Raw genomic sequence first — 19,894 nt, 5'->3', positions numbered from 1 at the left:
GTTCATAGATAGTAGTGTTGGACTGTTTGGGACAACACAGCTATGGACCTTCTTTTACCTGCTTTGAATCCAAAGGCATGCTTCTGTAGGAGTGTCGCTGCTGAGTCATCACATGTACAGGGTACTGCTGTTCCCAGTGCAGTTGGACCAGCTTGCACACTAGCAGCACAAGCATCCAGTTGCTCTGCAGCGTCGCTCTCCTTCGTGTTAACCTGTTTTCAAATTTTGGTTGCTGTAGTTGGCGTGGACAGTGGTTTGGGTTATAGTTTTAATTTATATTTTCCGTAAGGCAGAGTTGATTATGCATCCATTTTAATTGTGTACTTGTAGGCATTCCAAACGGAGAATTTGGTGGCTACGGAAGTATAGGAGGTGCCCACTGACCGTGCCTTTCCAATCCTTATGAACTCTGTTAAGGTTCTTATTTCACTGCACTCTGAGTGAGTGATACTTTGTTTTTAATACTTTGAATTCTCTCTTAAGCATTTTGCTGTGTTCTTTGTCCATGAAGGTGCTGCACTGTGGATGTTAAGATGCTCTTTTGATTTATCAGTCACAGCCAAAGCTACAGTTTGCCCATCATTATTTGGGCCTGCGGTTTGAGACCAAGACGAGTTTTTTTTCCTTGTTATATTTATTTTGATTTTCATGGGTCTTAGTGTAAAGTCTGTGCCTTTCCAGTTTTTGTGTAGCAGAAACCAGCTCACTTATGGTGTCTGTCTTGAGTTGGTCCATAACTATGCTCTGGCCTGGAGTTGGCCCGTGGAAGCTATGTAATACTTTCCAAACCAAGAATAATTTTATATTTTTACAGGTTTGTTTAAATAGAGAAAGAAACAACACACCAGATACCGTAGGTACTTACAGAGCCCTAAATATTGACTGGTGGTTTCTTATGTGTTGTTCTGTTCCATTGGTTGTTTGTGGTGTTTGCTTTTTCAGACAGGGCTTCTCTGTGTAGCCCTGACTGTCCTGGAACTCACTCTGTAGACCAGGCTGGCCTCGAGTTCAGCCTGCCTCTGCCTCCCATGTGCTGGGATTAAAGACCAACACCACGCCCAGCCCATCGGTCATTTTATTTGCATTGAGCAGACACTGCTTCTGTTTTCTGTGGCTTCATAAATGATTCTATCTATAGTGCATTCTTCATTTGCTTGGACTGAGATCTAACGGTGCTTTGTCACGAATCTGCATGCATGAGGTTCCAGATTAAACCCACAAAAAGAAAAGAAAAAAAATCTGACAATTTTTGTTCATTATGTAGTATCATAAAAGCTTTAGAATTGGGTTTTTAGTTGTTAGAAATTTTCTCGTGTATGCATTACAAAATTTAAATGTTGAAAAACACTTGCCTTCAGGAGGCTGAGGCAGAGACAGGTATGTCTGAGTTCGAGGCTAGCCTCGACTGTGAGAGATCAGTATCTATTCAGGATTTCCAGTACCACTTTCTCAGGAGATAGATTTATTGGCCCTATAGGAACTGAGCACAGAGAATAAGAGAGAAAGCAGGGAACGAGGGAGAAAGGGAGAGAGATTTGTCCAGATGACAAAGGACTGCCTCTGGATAGAGAGGAGACATGTGTGGCACATAGCAAAATGGCTGTTTATAAAGGTAAGAGGGGAAACCCTGTGTTAGGATGAGGTGTTTGATTGGGCATGTTAACTAGGGGAGCCAAAGGGGGCTTTTGATTGCTGGACTTTAGTACTTTGTTAGCTGGACAATCTTGGTCAGCCTTGGGAGGAGAAAGTGGCCGAATAAGGAAATAGACCTTGGGGGCTAGCTTCAGGAATGTAATCTAGTGATTTTTAGTAAGGAAAAGGGAATTGGGTAAAAGGACCAGGCCTGCCACGGCCATTTTGCCACGCTCGAGTTCCTTAATGGGTCACAGAGTGAGTTCCAGGACACCCAGGCACACATAGAGACAGAAACCCTAACACAAAACAAAAACATCCTTGCCATCTTGAATCTTGTAGTGTGTGTCTCAGATTAATTGGTCAGCATCTATTGGAATACCTCTTAGGTTTTTCTTGTTCATCTTTTGATATAGTGAATATATATTGATTGGATTTTTAGATGTAACCAGTGTTGTGACCAAACCAAGCTTGTTTGCATTGTTGTGCTCATCAGCTGCTTGGCTCGGTCTTCTATTTGAAGATTTTCACTTTTCAGCTCAGTGACTGTATATTGCAATCCGCAGACACGGAGTGGCAGCAGCTAAGCGAGGGGAATGGGTGACTCATGCCAAGACTTAGCAGAGAATGATCGCAGTGGATAAGAACTGAGGAGGATGGGAAAGGGCAGTGATACAATCTGGTCCTAAAGGAAAGCGTGAAGGAAAGATTTGTCAGTAAAAGCCTCACCCTTCAGTCTGGATCCAAGGAAGACTCAGCTGGGCCATAAAGCAGTGGAGGAGTTCAGGGAGCAGTCTTCTTGATGAACACCACTTTGGACAACAGTGGGGACATGCCTACTTAGTGGGGACATGGCAGTGGGCTGATGGCTGACTACCTGCAGAAGGTTCTCAGAGGGATGTCTGGCACAGTGCCTCTGTGATGCTCGCCAGCTGGCTTGTTGGCCAGCCCGGAACACCTTGCTTTTCTTCCTAGCCTTTGGAGACTGGTAGGCTCTTTACCTTGTCTAGCTTTCCTGAGAGTAGGAGTTGACTGTAAAGCCAACTTTTACTTTATAGATTTAGAAACTTTTGCTTATTTATAGCTAATGAAAAATTTGATTTCTTTTGTTGTTTAATCTTCCTTAAATTTATTTTTATTTGAATTATGTGTATGAGTGTTTTGCCTGCATATATGTCTGTTAGTCACTTTCAGTCCTGGCACCCTCAGTGGCCAGAATAGGGCATTAGATCAGTGGTCCTCGGCCTTCCTCATGCTGTGACCCATTAATACAGTTTCTCATGCTGTGGTGACCCCAACCATAAAATTATTTTTGTTACCACTTCATAACTATAATCTTGCTACTGTTATGAATCATAATATAAATATCTGATGTTCAGGATATCTGATATGCAACCCCTGTAAAAGGGTCTTTAGACACTCAGAGGGGTCTAGATGTACAGGTTGAGAACCACTGCCCTAGAACTAGAGTTACAGATGGTTGTGGGCTGCTTTTTAGGTGCTGGGAATTGCACCTCTGTCCTCTCAGAGGACAGCCAGTGCTCTTAAACCACCGAGCCATCTCTCCCGCCCTTTGTTTAATCTTTGTTGTAAGAGTCTGTTGATTCAGGAATTCTTAAAAGTTCATTTATTTACTTATTTTGAGATTAAGAAAGCCATTTCTCTTCATGCCTTCTGTTTGGTAAGTTAAGTGATGTATGTTCATTCTTTTAGTGGTTAGCTTGGAAATGCTACTTTCTCTACTGCCTGGATATGATTGTTGTGCTGGGTTGCAATTCAGTTTTGATTTAATGACAGGCCTTTGTTTTGCCCCCAATTTTGCTTTGTGCATTCTCTACTCATCTTGGAGATACAGCTCTCTTCTTACTTGGCTTCTGCTGTTCCTAGTAAGACATCATAAGTTGGTTATACCTTTGTTGAAGGTAAGCACATGTGCATGCTCTCACACCCATGCACGCTGTAAGGTTCTCTCTGTACCTTCTTAAAAAATGACTAGATTTTCATATTTTTGTTTGAAATAAAGAAGCTGATGGAAAAGTGGTAGGCAGTTTCAATTTTTGAAGGGTTATTTTGTAGGTTTTATAGCTAGTCAAAGATTAAAGATATGTTCATTAATAACACTGTGGAAAATCCTTGCTCCCCAAAACAGCCTGTTGATTGTTCCTGTCTGTGGTAAGTTAGGTGAGAATTCTTGCCTCTTGATTAACCTGTTCCGAGAAACTGAGGCACTAACACAAGTTTGATACTGGGAAATAAGGAAACAAGAAGCAAAAATTGGTTATTAGATTATGCAAAGTAAAATACCTAGTTGTTGAGTATGGACTTTCCCTCGTAGCTCCCTCTGTGCTTGCCCCTTCCCCATCCTCCTCCTCTCTTTTTGTAGAATCAGGATTTCTTTATGTTGACTTGGCTGCTTTTGGACTCCTGGGCTCAAGTGACTCCTGTCTCAGCCTCCCAAGTCAAGTGCTAACTACAAATCCACCCCATTTACCTATCAATATGTTTTTGAAACGATGTCTATGAATTCTTCTCAGAGAAAAGATGATGAAGGAAAGAAAATGCGTTGTGTGACTGAGTTTTTCATTAAGTAGGTACCGGGTACATAGTAGGAGCTTGCATGCACAGTGCCTGTTGGGTAAAGGGAGGATGCTGACACCTTTTGTCATGGCCACCATGGTGTGTTCATAAGTGACTGTTCTGTGTCTTCCTTCTCACTCCCCATAGCCCGTGTAACTCAGGGTTAGTGGTACCTAATGATTTAGAAACCATATTTCAAATAACTAAGAAAGTCTATAAGAAAATAACAAAAATAGGGCAATCTTGGACTTATATAGAAATGTAGACATATTCTATAAAATAAACCAGTAGGTGAAAAGTTTAAAAGAGAATCTTGATACTACTTAAGAATAATGAATGGTAATTTATATTGAAAGGAATTGAGCTGGATTAAAGAGGATGTCAGAAACTCCTTTTAAGGTGAAGACTTTAAGACTTGAAAAACATAATACATAAAGTTTAACCTGGTAGTCAAGAAACTAGATGTGATTTCAAAATCTCTTTAAGGGTTCTAAACACTTTATTATGAAATATTTTAATGTGAAAGATAAAAATACTTCAGAGAGAATTAATCGGAAGTCTTTGGCAGAGATAAGTAACTGTAAGAGAACTAGAGAGAGATTCACACTAGGGTTTGAGCTGTCTCCAAAACATGGCTCTCTTCTCTGGCTTTTTCTTAGTAGTGTTGCCTCAGACAGTACTGTAATTAGGTGGTTTTAAGCTGGCTTTTCCTAGCTGCTGCATAACTTACAACCTGGGTTACAGATACCACCCTGCTGGAGAGCCCTGATCTTGTTCCTCATTGCTTTCCATAGCCTACATAGAAAGTATGTGACTCCTAACTTAATCAGTGTTTATTGTGGGAATTACAGCCCCCTGCTTTCAATGTTTAGCAGATAACTTCTCATCTTTGGCATAAAAAACAGAGCAGAAATATTCAAAGCTAAGTGTGAGGACAGTTAAGAATTAAGAACTACATTTTTTGTTTGTTCATTCATTTAGCAAACATCTATGCAGTCTGTACCATGAGCCAGACACACTAGGCTGATTGCATGGAAGGAAGCGATGCTGCCTCTAGCCTCACTTCCTTCAGAGTGTTGAAAATGTCATGTGATGCAGTGCACGTCCTCGGCCGGCCGGTTAATGAAAACGTGCCTTCTGCGCCCCTTTCCTTCTCACTGTGTGGCGGTGTCCACAGTCATCTCACACTAACCTCTTCACCATTTTCCCACTCTCAGGTGAAACATGGGGCTGTAGGGCAAGGATTTTTTTTTTTTTCAAATTCAAAATAGTTTCTTCTGTACATTTATTAGAAACATATAGACCCACAAATTTACACATAAAACACGGAAAGATGGAAATATAAAATGATGTTTTAAGCACAGAAATAAAAGTATGTACGGTTGTTATAGGATTGTGGCAAAAGAAACCATTTTCCCGCCAGGGAAGGATATGCTAGACTAGGTCCTGGCAATGACACCATCTAGAGAACATGGAAACACAGGGTAAAGCTGGGCCAGCGAAGAGATAGCTAATAACGACCAGAATCAGAGAAAGATCTGCCAGAGTTTGTGCTTTGTTAATTAAGAGATGGTAATTTTAAGTTATCAGTGAAAAACTTTTTTTTTTTTGTAGTAGAGGATGCATTAGAACAGTGTCCAAAAAAAAGATAATTTCTGTCGTGTAGCGAATTATTGAAGTTAGAGAGCTCAGCAGAGTTTACCGAGGGATGAGGAAAGCAGGTATTCAAGAGTGGGAACATTCCAGCATCAGCACCCACCCAGGGACAGCAGCGGCTTGGATGAGCTTGTATGCCTCTCCTGGGGATGCTTGTTCATCCAGAAAACCCTGCAACACAAGCAACTGAAGATGGACGAGAGCAGACAGCCCTGGTGTGTGTGTGCAGTAGGCACATCAGCACTAGTCAGCTGCATGGAAGGGAGGGAAGGACGGACTTCAGGGCCATAGCTTGGAGTGTGCACATGAGAGGTGCTAGCTAGTGGGGACTAAAGCAGGCTGTGAGAACTAAATCCTTACTTGAGACAGGACACAGGAGGAAAACACTTCTAAATGAAAAGTGGACATTAAAACAAAACAAAACAAAACAAAGCAGAGGCTAGAACAGCAGAAATGCAGGGGCACAGGGCAGATCCAGTGTGCCCGGGAGGAGAAGAGCAGCTTAGTTACTTCAAGTTTGGAAGTGAGCGACCAGGAGCACAGCCAGAGCCTTTCCTGAGCCTTGTCAGGAGCTTGCTTCAACTTAGAGAGCAACTCACTGTGTCATTCAGCTGAACTCAGGGCAGAGCTGCCATGCACTCGGCACTCTCTGTAGTTAGATGGGCAGATTGCATACTTCAAAAGGCCTTGGGGAAAGGGGTTGAAGCCGCTGCTCAGTTTTGTTGAAATGTGGGCACATAGGCGCTCTTAGGAAGATTTCTGAAGGAGCTGGTAGTCTTGAGGAGGAGGGCACACAGAGGACAGCCTTGATAAGCTTATCAGTCCAGGGGTTGAACAGTGTATAAATCCAGAGATGGGAAGTTGTTGCTTATGATTAACAAATTTGTCTGGGTTGTCAGAGAAATTTACAACCTTGCAAAGCAGAAACAACAGGGCTCTGACTCTAGACATATCCATCATTTATGAAGCTCCTGAAACAAGGGAAAAGACTAACATTACTGAACTTCAAGTGCTCTGAAAGGCAGTTGCGGACTGTTCATTCAGAGAGAACTAGGGGGAAGTATTTGTTGGATAACAGGCTCCCACGGTGTTTCTGCCCAGCTATAGCTCTAAAACTGATTCATGTCTGACACCTAGTGGAAGTTCGCTGGCTCTTCTGTTGCCTACCCTGTCCCTGTACTGAGAAGGCCAAACAGCTTCAGGCTATTTACTGTTAGCATTTTCCAGGCTGACGTTTTGAAGCAGTTACTTACCTAGCATCCGTTACATCCATTCTGTGCACTTGAGATTTCTTTTTTTTTATATAAATATTTTTTATTACGTATTTTCCTCAATTACATTTCCAATGCTATCCCAAAAGTCCCCCATACCCACACACCCCCACTCCCCTACCCACCCATTCCCACTTTTTGACCCTGGCGTTCCCCTGTACTGGAGCATATAAAGTTTGCCTGTCCAATGGGCCTCTCTTTCCAGTGATGGCTGACTAGGCCATCTTTTGATACATATGCAGCTAGAGTCAAGAGCTCCAGGGTACTGGTTAGTTCATAATGTTGTTGCACCTACAGGGTTGCAGATCCCTTTAGCTCCTTGGATACTTTCTCTAGCTCCTCCATTGGGGGCCCTGTGATCCATCCAATAGCTGACTGTGAGCATTCACTTCTGTGTTTGCTAGGCCCCAGCCTAGTCTCACAAGAGACAGCTATATCAGGCACTTGAGATTTCTGTGCAGCGTATTTTCTATAAACTCACAGGGTTTTAATGTATAACTGAGCAAGTCCACTGTAAACTTATGGGATTTGAGTATATAGCTAAGTATATAAGTATGTTAAGTATATAGCTAAGAAGATTGACTATAAACTCAGAGAATTTTAATTTGTAAACGAGTAAACTCACAGGATTTGAATATATAAGCAAGCACATCCACAGGTATCTTGTTTATAAGCTTAACATGGGGCTGTCTTGTGACCTTTCTGAATTTGTCTCACGGCTTTTGGAGCTTTGTCAGTTCTTAGTGTTAAGTGGATACTTAAGGTAAAAGATTGGTTTGTGCTCAGCTTCTATGCGAAACTCCATTGTGGGGAGTGCTCCATATTGTAGAGACCCAGTGCAGCATTTTGGTTTTGCCAGTAAGTTAATACTAAAGTTCTTACCTTTCAGCTATGCCTGCCCAAATATCTATAGGATTTATGAGTGAACTGACATCTGGGGTTTAAAAGCTTTATATGGGTGTGAGTGGGCTTATATGAAATGTGATTTTCTTGGTTCCCTAGTCTTCTGGGGCTTTGTGCTGTTAGCATCTCTGGTTCTGAGTGTATGAAACATTCCCATGACAAAAAAAGTTTTAATAATTAAATGTCTTTTATTTGAAAAAGTTTAACATGAGTAATTTCAAACATAGTTTACTTTTTACAGTTTTAAACTGATTTATTTTACTCCATTGCTTGAAGGTCAGGTTGTATTAAGAGAGTATATGCTTGCTTCTACTATATGAAATTGTGATTGAAATGTGACAGGTCTCATAGATTATTATAATTTGAGATTAGGAACTCCTAAAGTTGTCAGATCTGCAGATTGGGAGGTAAAACTTGAATGTATTAACTAGCATTTTGAAAATGAGTATGTTGTCTTAGTTTGGGTTTTACTGCTGTGAAGAGACACCAGGACCCAGGTGACTCTTGTAAAGACAGCATTTAATTGGGGCTGGCTTACAGAATCTGAGGTTCAATCCATTATCATCATGGCGTGAAGCATGGCAGCATCCAGGCTGGGATGGCGCTAGAGGAGCTGAGAGCTCTATATCTTGTTTAGAAGGCAAAGAGAAGACTGGCTCCTATGTGACTAAGAGGAGGGTCTCAAAGCTTACCCCCACAGTCACACACTTCCTCCAATAAGGCTATTCCTCCTAATAGTGCCACTCCCTGGGCCAGGCATTATACAAACCATCATACTCATCTTGAATAGACTATGGAGAATAGCTTGACTTAATAATTTACCTTTCCCCATCTCTCTGATGATTTTGCTCATACCACAAAAGAAAAGAAAAAAGAAAAAAGAAAAAAAAAGAGGCTAACAATCAGCTATAGTATTTTAATGTTTGATTACAAAATGCATGCTTTTTGTTTGTTCTTGTTTTTGTTTTCAAGACAAGGTTTCTCTGTGCAGTCTTACTGTCCTTGAACTATGTAGACCAGGCTGGCCTCAAACTCACAGAGATCTACCTGCCTTTGCCTCCTGCCTCTCCTGCTTCTCCTGCCTCCATGTGCTGGGTTTAAAGGCATGTACTGCAGACACTCTGCCACACAAATATTTTTAACATTAGGTACTATGTCTCTGTTAGGGTCTTCAAGTAGCTTTTATAGCTGAATGTGGTAACTCATGCCTGTAATCCCAGCTTTTGAACGTCTGAGACAGGAGGGTTGCTGTAAGTTTGAAGTCAGCCTGTGGGTGCATTCCTGGGCAGCCTGAACTGCAGAGTAGAGTCAGTGTCACAGTAAACATGAAGCACAGGGCTTCGTCCACTGACGTCATTGCCTTTGGCTGGATGACCAGCCAAAAGGAGGTGCTAGAACTTGTGAGAAGGAAGTTTTGTACTGTTTTCCACAATGGTCGCTGTGCTGGTTGTTTCTACTTGACATACGCTAGAAGAGGGACTTGTCCTCTTCTTTTTTGGTCAGTGTGTAAGACCAAAGTCTCATTGACCAATAATCTGCAGTGATCTGTTCTCAGTTTGTTTTTATATGTATAACAGCTTTTCATTATTTGCATTGATCTAAAGAAGTTGACATTTCAGTAGGTTCAGTCTCCAGTCTCCACTGTTCCCTTGAAAAAAACAACCAATGTTCTCTTTTGCAAATCCCCAGCCTTACATGTTCCTTATGGTTAAAAACTATGTGAAGAAAAAGAGATTTAGATTTTTTTTTTATAAACTAAACCTTACAAATACTATTTTTATTTTAATTTGTGTTTTGAGATTATATCTTTCTTTTCTTCAACCTCTCATATATACCCACATCCCTTCCTTCTCAGATTCATGGTTTCTTTTTCTTTGGCAGTAGAAATTATGGTTTTGAGGTTGTGTGTGTGTGTGTGTGTGTGTGTGTGTGTGTGTGTGTGAGAAAGAGAGAGAGAGAGAGAGAGAGAGAGAGAGAGAGAGAAATGAAAATGTGTATATTTCTACATGCAGTCTGCTCGGTCTGTTCTGTGTTATTTGTATGTGTATGTTTTCATGCCTGACCATTTGGCACTGGACAGCCAATTGGGCATCTCTTCCCTGAGGAAGACTGGCTCACCCACTCTCAGTATTCCTTAGTTGCCTATAATTCTTTGTCTATGACTGAGGACTCACAAGTCGTCCCCCTCCCTGATTCCATGTGAGCAAGTCTGTTGGTGTTGTCCTTGTTCAGCTCATGGTTAGGCATTCATACTAGTTAGACTTCATGGGTGCAGCTTTTCTGACATTCTAGGAGACACAATGTCATGGCAAACATCCTGTTCTCTGACTCTTACAGTCGTTCTGCCTTTCTTGGGCAATGATCCCTGAGCCTCCTATGTAGGAGTTGTTTTGCAGATATATACATTGAAACTGAGCCCCATCAGCTGTACTTTTCTGTAATGATCTCCATCTGTTGCAAAGAAAAGTTTTCTTGGTGAAGGACGAAGACTACCCTTTTTCTGGGTATAAGGAAAAATACTTAAGATGTAGTTAAGGGTTATGCCTACTTAGTAAAGTGGCGGTTATAGCTTCTTCTCCAAGACCCATGACTTTACTAGCTAGATTTCTAGTGTCATGCATGATCTGTCTTGTTGAGTTGGCCTTAAGTCCAGATAGAGAGCTGTTGGTTACTGCCGAGGTATGCATACCACTATTATACTCTTAGGGTTATCGTGCTGTACTGGTTGTTCTGGTTCACAGGTGTTGCTTGCTTCACCCATTTGGAAGCCTATGTGGCACCTTTTGGTATCAGGAGTGCTAATCCTCAGGAGACATTCAGGTTAGGTCCATCTTAGATATCTTCAGGGCCTGTGTCTGAAATGCACAGTGTCTTAGCAATAGGGTCTTCCACCTCTTGGGGGCAACCAGGGGCAACGGCAATAGCCTATGATGTTTTGGGACTCCTTTTGGACAACCTTGACAAACAATTCAAAAGACGGTTTCTCATTCCTGGTGTTAGGATTTTTGTTAAGTAGTTTGTGGCTCTTGAGGAGAGCATTATCAGCCCAGATGGGATGATTTCATTTAAACTCTCTGTGTATAATTTAGGTAGATAATAGTATGATTTCCTATGATGTTTTCTGATATTCTTACTGTTATTTTACCCTCCTCCTTCCTTTTCTATTCATCTCACACCTACTTTCCTTAATTAACACCCCCCCCCCATTTTCCCTTCATTTCCCTTCAGGTCAATTATATTCTGTTGGAAGAGAGACTGTTAATTGAAAAAATTCCTCCAAAGAGTCAATTCTGCCTGGCATTTTCTTTATTAACGATTGATGTAGGAGATCTTTAGCCACTGTGGATGGTAACAGCCCTGGTCAGGTGGTCCCAAGTGGTTTAAGAAAGCAGCAGAGGAAGCCGGTCAGCAGCACTCCTCCACAGCCTCTGCTTCAGTTCCTGGATCCAGGCTCTTGCCTTGAGTTCCTGCCCTGGCTCTCCTCAGTGATAAGAGTATGACCTCATAGCAGACCTGAGAACTGTGAGCTGAAATCCCCCCTTCCCCATCTGCTCTTGGCTGCAGGAGAAACCCCGAGACAGCTGTGTGTCACTTTGCACTGCCACTGTGTGGACAGGGCTTCCCTTCTGGGCCTTGCCAGCACTTGTCACTTCCTCATGGTGGCTACCTGTCACCGTTCCTAGGATGAGGTTCTAGCTCACAGTGGTTTTCATTTACATTTCTCTGCTACTTAGTAATGTGGGGTGGTTTTTTTTTTTTTTTTTTTTCACTATGTTGACACTGCATGTCTGCTGGGAAGTGTCTATTTATATCTGTTGCCCATTTTTAATTGGGTTGATCTTTTTTGCTACTGAGTTTTTGTAGTTTCTTAATAGTAGGATTATCAACCTTTTTTTTTTCTCAGATGTGTAGCTTGTAGTATTTTTCTCTTCTTCAGTGGGATATCTCTTGACTGTCATGGTCATTTCCTGTTTCTATGAAAAAACTGTTTTAGGGTATTTTTTTTTCTCTTTTCTGTTTACTGTGTTTCTGGAGCAGTGCACACATAAGTGTACAAGTACATGCATATTTGTGTGTATGTAACGAGACAGGTTTTCAGTCTGTCCGTCGCCACATTTACTTTATTCTGGAACTGTAGGATTTTTCTGGCTGTAGTGATATATTGTTCTGTAGCTCTTTCAGGGTCTTTTTGATAACTGGCATAGGTCAAAGATTGTTATGCTCTGTTGGCTCTGTGTACTTTATACTCAAAATTTCAGGTACTCTAAATGTTGCAGGTGATTTTAACTTTAGCGTTCTTCAAAGAAGTTTGTTATAGATTTAAATCACCTCTCTGGAGATGCATACTTCAGTCTAAGCCACCGGTCTCTTTGGAGATGGGAATCAAGTTCACAGCAGGACCATTGGAGCACTGTTGGACCGCTAAGCCCTCGTCCCCTCACCTCTAGTCTCTTTGGGCTGTGCTCTCCAGCTCTCTTCTAATATGACAGTTAAGTTTAATGGATGTTTTCCCAGCCAGTATTTTCTGCAGGGATACAAGTTTGATGTCTTCTAATGTGGCCCATCTTGACCTATGTAAATATTATTTACACTAAAATGAACATATATACGTATTAAATACCTTTATATTAATCCTCATAGCAGCTTTGTGAGGTAGGCAGGATTACTATCCTTAACCAATTGCAGATGAGCAAACTGGCGTGCATGCCTAAGGAAGTTCCGTAAAATCACAGGGAAATACAATTGCCAGGTAAAAGAAAGAGTGTTCAGTTTAGCCTCGGAGTCTGGAGCCAGTCTATAGTCCATATTTCTAACACAGCCCCAGGTGATGCTGCTGCTGCTGGGGTGGACCTTGAGAAGTGTGTGGGTGTGTGTGTGTGGGTGTGTGTGTGTGTTGAGGGGACAAGGGGTTTGTTTGTTTTATTTTTGCATGGTGTTTATTACTCAGCTGACTCGCTTTCTCTTCTCTGAATCTTTCTTTGACATCCATTTCATGGAACCTGTTATTCTCAGATTCTGAGATTCTATTAGGATCACATGAGAAACTTGTTAACAAGATAGACTTCTGTTTTGACTCTAGAACACTCATTTTTCATAAGCACTGTGGGTCTCGATACAGGTGGGTCTGTGAACCACAGCTTGTGCAATACTGACTGTATCCAGGTTGATTGCATTCCCCCTGTCACCACAGCTTTTCCTATTCCTCTTTTGTCCTGTCATTTATTTATGTCTTCCCATCAGCTTTTAGAAGAAAGAATTACTTCAATATGTAGCGCAGTTCAGTATTAGGAAGCCGTAGTCTGACGTTGCTGTGTACGCTTTAGCGTTTGTTAAGCTAATCCCTTCAAGACTTCAACCTCCTTGTACTCTAGTGCTCATTATATGGATTAGCTGTGGGAACTGGGAGCTATATGTCTGTCATATAGTGTAGTCATTAAAATACAGACTATGCTCAGTAAACGGAATCAGTCAGTATGGTCGCCATTTTGTTATGGAAGAAGCAAGCAAGTGCTTAGTTAAGAAACATCCCAGAATTCCGTGTTAGCATCCAGGTTTGGGATATGTTTACTACTTCATGAAAAATCTCTGTTCTCATTTTAATTAAATGTTATTTTATGTGTGGGGTTTTAATAAGATAGCATAAAGTAAAGCTATGCCTTGGGCTTTTTTTTTTTTTCTTTCCTAGGAAAGCAAAGGAACCGATTGGAGCCAATGGATACCATATTTGTTAAACAAGTGAAGGAAGGCGGGCCGGCCTTCGAGGCTGGCTTATGCACAGGTGCTGGGGTCTTCAGTCTCCTCAATTTCTCTATTTTTTTCCTTTTCTCTCCTCTGTGCCTTCCCTCTCTCTCTTCACATCCATTGTAACTGTTTCTGAGATACAGTCTATCTTTCTGGAAACTCGGTGGATATTGCTGAACAGACATAACAATGTAACTTGATAAAGTGTGGCACTTTCACTTAACACAAAGATTTGCAGTCTCTCTTTAAAAACAAAAAACAAAAACAAAAACACCTACTCCTTAAAGTTGAACATCGACAAAAGGATTACAAAGTAACAAACTGATAAAGATATTTCTTTAGTAGAATGGAGACTTTTTTTGGATCCCCAAGTCTGAAAGTGCCTAGTCAGGCAGGCAGCACATAGAATGGCTAAGGTTTCCTGTGATCTTGAAAGTCCCTTCATTTTCAGGCATCACTGGGGTGCTCTACTGAGGTAGATTTAATACATGTTTGATACAAAATCCTGTTAATTTGATTTGTGATTTTAATAAAATTAACTCAAGATCAAAAATTAGCAAATACTTCAAAATATTTTTCTCATTTTTATGCATAAAACAATTTAAAATAGGAATTGACAAAACTTACTTTAGTCCACTTTGAGTAAAGTGTATTTTCCACTATAGATAATTAGTGAGTACCACTACTAAGATTTACCAGCATGTGGTATAATTATCTTTGTCATGAGCCTTAGAGTAACCCTTACTTTAATATCATTGGTATGTACAGTGTGTATGAAATTCTATTAGAATACACCACCTTTCACACTCCAAGTGTCACAGTTTGAGAAAATAAGTTGGAGCTGATATAAGCACAGAAGGACTTATTTCTGGTTTTCATTTCTATGTCCTTTGTGCTTTTGTGGCTTTTCTGTTCCTCTCAGGTTTTCTGAGTAATCCAGTATTTTCCTCCATTAAAATGAAAAGTAAATTAACAAATATAAAGTTTTTAAAAAACCCACACACATGTCCATATTTAAGTTTTATAGTACACTCATCAATTAACCAGATACATAAGAGTGGAAGAACATTGTAAAAACAACAATCAGTGGATAAAAATCAGCTGATACTTGGGAAATGTGTACAGTCAGTGCTTGAAGCCTGGTGGGTAGTTTTCTGTAGCTGAATGACAAGGCCAGTAGAGGAGTGGTTGGTAGTCTGTGGGTCTTTCTTTCTTTCTTTTTTTTTTTTTAATTTTTAAAAATGAAAAAAAAATATTAAATATTTTCTTTATATACATTTCAAATGCTATCCCGAAAGTTCCCTATTCCCCCCACCCCCACCCCCCGCTGCCCTGCTCCCCTACCCACCCACTCGTGCTTCTTGGCCCTGGCGTTCCCCTGTACAGGGCCATATAAAGTTTGCAATACCAAGGGGCCTCTCTTCCCAGTGATGGCCGACTAGGCCATCTTCTGCTACATATGCAGCTAGAGACACGAATGAGCTCTGGGGGTACTGGTTAGTTCATATTGTCATTCCACCTTATAGCGTTGCAGACCCCTTCAGCTCCTTGGGTGCTTTCTCTAGCTTCTCCATTGGGGCCCTGTGTTCCATCTTATAAATGACTGTGAGCATTCTGTGGGTCTTTCTAATTGATAGACATAGCACTCACCTGGGGCATTACCACTTCAGTGGAAGCTCATTGGTGTCTAGAATTCTTAGAACATTGCTATATTTCATGAGCAATGTTTTCAAAGGAAGATTTATTTTTGTAACAGGTACTTTAAAAATATTTAGGCATATTTTAAAAAATATGGGCTTATTTGGTCTGGGTGTGGAGCTCAGGCAGCAACTGGTTTGATCCCAGCACCATGGAAACAGAGTGAAGAGGAGGGAGCAGTGTTGGGAGTTTCTTCACAGTTACTCAGAGTGAGTAGTTCTTTCAGAAGTTCCTAATATGTTGTTCTCCCCCCTACCCCCCTCTTCTTTGAAGGTGACAGAATTATAAAAGTCAATGGAGAAAGTGTCATAGGAAAGACCTATTCCCAAGTAATCGCTCTCATTCAGAACAGGTAAGATTCTTGAATCCTGATTAATATGGGCTAAAACCCTATAGCACAGGTAGGTTTTATACAGTTCTGTGCTCCTAGGACAAGGGTAACACAGAATTTCCTCCAAAACTGCAAGTTGTATATGGTATTGCCAAATGTTAGCCCACTGATTGTTGAGTGGGTTTGCAAGTTGTAATATTCATTGTAATGTTTACAATGTAAAATCCTATGGGTTCTGAGAGCACTCATTATAGATTTAAAATATGTGTTTTCCACTTTGATTTCAAGTGATAGGTATATAATTTGTTTAAATATAGAAATAAATGCACACTTGGTTTTCTAAAACAAGTCTTACTGACATTCATATTTTTACTGTATTTTGCTGAGCCGCCTTATTGAATAAAATCACTGGCTTATATTTCTTCATTTGTTTTAACAGTAAGATGTTACTTTTAAATCCATTTGCCTATAATCTACGGAATGATAGCATTTTTTGCCCTAAAGGTAGATACATATTTATAGAATGAGTATTGGTAGGACCACAAAGGCAATATTACCTTATTACTATAAAGGTAGTCTTAATTGCATGGACACAACTAGAAAAATTTAAATACCATTAAAAAAGAGATTTGAAGTCAGAGAGGTCACAATATTGAGTTGTGCATGTGCAGTGAGTCTGGCTGTGATATACAGTTTTATCTCTGTTTGAAGAGGTTCTTCCTAAATTCAAATGCATGCCATTGGATTACAGAATGGTTCCTCATAGCTTTATCCACCTGTTTATAACTCAGTTGAAATTCTTTATTTTCTAAAAGGTCATTTTTGTGTGTGTATGCGTATGTGTGTGTGTCTCAGCCAGAGGACAACTGTGGGAGTCGTCCTCAGGAGCATCCACCCCTTTTGGGATGGAGTCTTGTTAGATTAAACAGAATCTGGTTACAGATGTTCCCTGCTCCCCCAACCTTCACCCACGAATTACAAGTTCATGCCACCATGCCTGGAATTTTTATGTGGGTTCTGACAATTCATCCAGCAAGCACTTTGCCAACTGTGCTGTCTCCCCAAGCACTTAAGGTTTTTTTTTTTTTTTAATCAGGGGTCTCTAAGTCTCAAGCAGTTTGTGCTGTTAATTTAAATTATTTAATACTTATGTCCTAATGCACTGTAATATTTTTACAATTAGATGACCTGATCATGATTAATTAATCTCAGAATATTTTCTTTGCTATTTTAATATTTAATGAAATTCCTAGAGAAGCCAATTCTTGAGTGTAATTGTTCCTTCTGCAGTAATCAAGATCACCCCTACACCAGCACACCAGTATGCAGCCTGATCTCTTTCTCCCAAACTCACATAATGTCTCTTTCAGAGTAACATAGAAATGAAAGTCTTAAATTTTCAGCCAGTACAAACAATTTTAAAATGAGAGAAAAGCTGTTTATGATCATGCTTTCTTTAGAAAGCTTGGTGGAAGTTGCAAGGCAGCTGGAAGCCAAGGACCGTGTCCCTGCAAAGGCCTTGTCTGTGCATTGTATACTTTCAAGCAGCTGTAACTGCTGGAGTGCATGACTTCCCTGTGTGACTGATGGATTCGCACCTGTGGCTTCCCTTGGTTTGCCATCCTCCTGGAATTTACTAACCTAAGCAGATACATTATTGGATTTTGGAACTGTCTTCTTATTTTATGTTGGGATTATTTCTTAATTTTTGAGGGAATTAGGATAATCATTAGATGGAGATAGCCTCACTGTCCTTAAGATATATAAACATGAATTACAAGTTAAATTCCGTTTCTCCTGGTGACTTCTTTCCTTCCTCCTCTGGCTTTTTCTTGTGCTAGAGATCAAACCAGGGCCTGGCAAATGGTCACCTGCTGGAACTCTCCAGCACTGACCTGTGCAAACTCAGAGAACGTTTTCCACTACATCTAACAAATTTGCAGTGTTAGCATAAAAATGCTATAAGCTGTACCTAGCAAGTACAAAGATTAAATCTTGGGCATAAAACAAATAGCTGAAATGAAACTGAAAACTGACTTATTCTATTAGTGAACTAATGTTCTTTTGAGGCAAAGGTGGAATTTTCAAAGTTAGGAAGTTTAAAGTTGCTTAAAATGTTACATTGAGGAGCTGAGGTATAACAAGCTACAGGTTAGTTCCCAGAACTTGAAAACATCAAAGCAAGCCAGGTATGGTTGCACACGCCTGTAATCCCAGCACTGAGGTGGCAGAGGCAACTGGATCTCTGAGTTTGAGGCCAGCCTGGTCTACAAAAGGAGTCCAGGACAGCCAGGGCTGCAAAGAAAAAAACCTGTTTCAACAAACGGACAAACAAAACAAACTACAAAAAAACAAAACAAACCCCAAAGGAAGACAAAGATAAAAAAAAAAATCAAAACAAAACATTACCAGAAAAATATTTGCTTATTTTGCATCAATAAATTTTAAGTTGATAGCTGTGTGATTAAAACCCTGTAATTTGTAATTACTAAAGTAATCCATAAGACAAATAATCATATTCTGATATTCTTATGAGTTTTGTCCTAAAAATATTTAATAGGAGTTTTTAATCTCTGAATTAGTGGCACATTAAAATGAGCCGTACGATCATGAAGGGAACTTTTTTGTATGCCACTGAACCTCTGTACTAGTCATATCTTTCTTATACCATAAGGTTTTGAAAGTGATGATCTTAAAAGGCAGTTTCTTGTTCAGTCTCCTGCCTCCCTGACCGTTTTGTGCTCGGTTTCAGTGACACCACCCTGGAGCTCAGTGTAATGCCCAAGGATGAAGACATTCTCCAAGTGGTAAGTTTCCTCCCAGTAAACAATGCTTGGTGGACATAAGTAGTAAGAGAATTTTGAAAGGAAAGTGAATTGCATTTAAAAATCGTTCCAAAAAATAAAAAAATAAAACCCTCCTGGTTCACTTAACCAAATTTGGATTTCCGTATGTTGTATTTTTTCAAGAGACAGATTGTTGTCCACAAATTTGGAATTAAGTGACATGGAACTGTTGTATAATTCCATAGCTAACTCCCCTGGAGCTGAGGGCTGAACCTAGGGCCTTGAGCTTGCTAGGCAAGTTTTCTACCATTGAGCTAATTTCCCAACCTCTAATTCCATAGTCTGTTAAATTGATTCTGGCTTAATGACCCAGAACATTTTTTTTTTTTTTTAGATTTTACTTTGTGTATCTGAGTGTTTTGCCTACATGTATGTGCACCACATGTATGTATGTGTGCCTGGTGTCCAGCAAGGTCAGGAGAGGATGTCAGAGTCCCTAGAGGATGTCAGATTTGTGGATCACTGTGAGCCACCATGAGGGTACTGGGACTTCAACTCAGCCCTCTGCAAAAGCAACAAGTGCTTTGAACTGCTGAGCCAACTCTTCTGCCCAACCCAAGATATTTATATGTGCATCTGCTCAGTGGGCTCGGTTAAATCTAATTTAATCAGCTCTCATGACTCCGAAGATACTCAAGTATGCTCCATGTTTGGTCCTGGGAGTCTTTTCTGTGCTATTTTGTGTGGAGGCCTGTAAGTTAAGTAGTTTGTTTAATACAATAGGAAAGAAGAGAACATTGGTCTTAGCACTTGAACTGAGGCTGGTCTGAAACCTAAGCCACCCTCTAAAGTGCCGCCACATAAGTACGTGTGCTGGTGTTTTGCCTTTGCTTGCACAGCTTCTGTCATGGCCATTCCTGTAACTCTGCATCTCTGGGACCCGAGTCCCATGATCTGTCTGCCATCCATGCTTATGTGATATAAATGGAAAATTTGTTTTAAACAGTAACAATTTTTTTCTTTAAAACCATTACTATTTTTAAAACACTCATATGTTCTGTAATCAGCATAATATTCTATTTAAAGTGAAATACACATTTGTCAAATGTCAGCCAAATCTAAGGGAAATGAGAGTAGGAATTCCAGAAATCTCCTTTGTGTTTCATAAATTAGCAGCAGTTACTTTTTTATTGTTGCAATGCTGGGCTTTCCACATATGAGCAAGTGCTGTAGCCACTGGGATAGTGTCCTGTGAGTTATAATAATAGGATATGCTTTGTGAAATGGATCAATAAAAT

General features: G+C 40.3%; 1 protein-coding gene across 10 annotated transcripts in view; it reads left to right on the top strand.

The window, feature by feature from the left end:
* The window catches only part of Arhgap21 (Rho GTPase activating protein 21), a 125,629-nt gene that overhangs the window by 64,000 nt on the left and 41,735 nt on the right, over window positions 1-19,894 (top strand). For all 10 annotated transcript variants that reach the window (XM_021152205.2, XM_029474443.1, XM_029474437.1 and 7 more), the window contains 3 exons: window positions 13,726-13,818; window positions 15,753-15,831; window positions 18,563-18,617. In XM_021152205.2, coding sequence (XP_021007864.1) covers window positions 13,726-13,818; window positions 15,753-15,831; window positions 18,563-18,617 — 227 coding nt within the window. The remainder of the gene's footprint in view (window positions 1-13,725; window positions 13,819-15,752; window positions 15,832-18,562; window positions 18,618-19,894) is intronic.

This window comes from Mus caroli, chromosome 2 (genome assembly GCF_900094665.2).
Source record: "Mus caroli chromosome 2, CAROLI_EIJ_v1.1, whole genome shotgun sequence".
Classification (NCBI taxonomy): Eukaryota; Metazoa; Chordata; class Mammalia; order Rodentia; family Muridae; genus Mus; species Mus caroli.
This window is presented reverse-complemented; position numbering and strand designations above follow the sequence as displayed.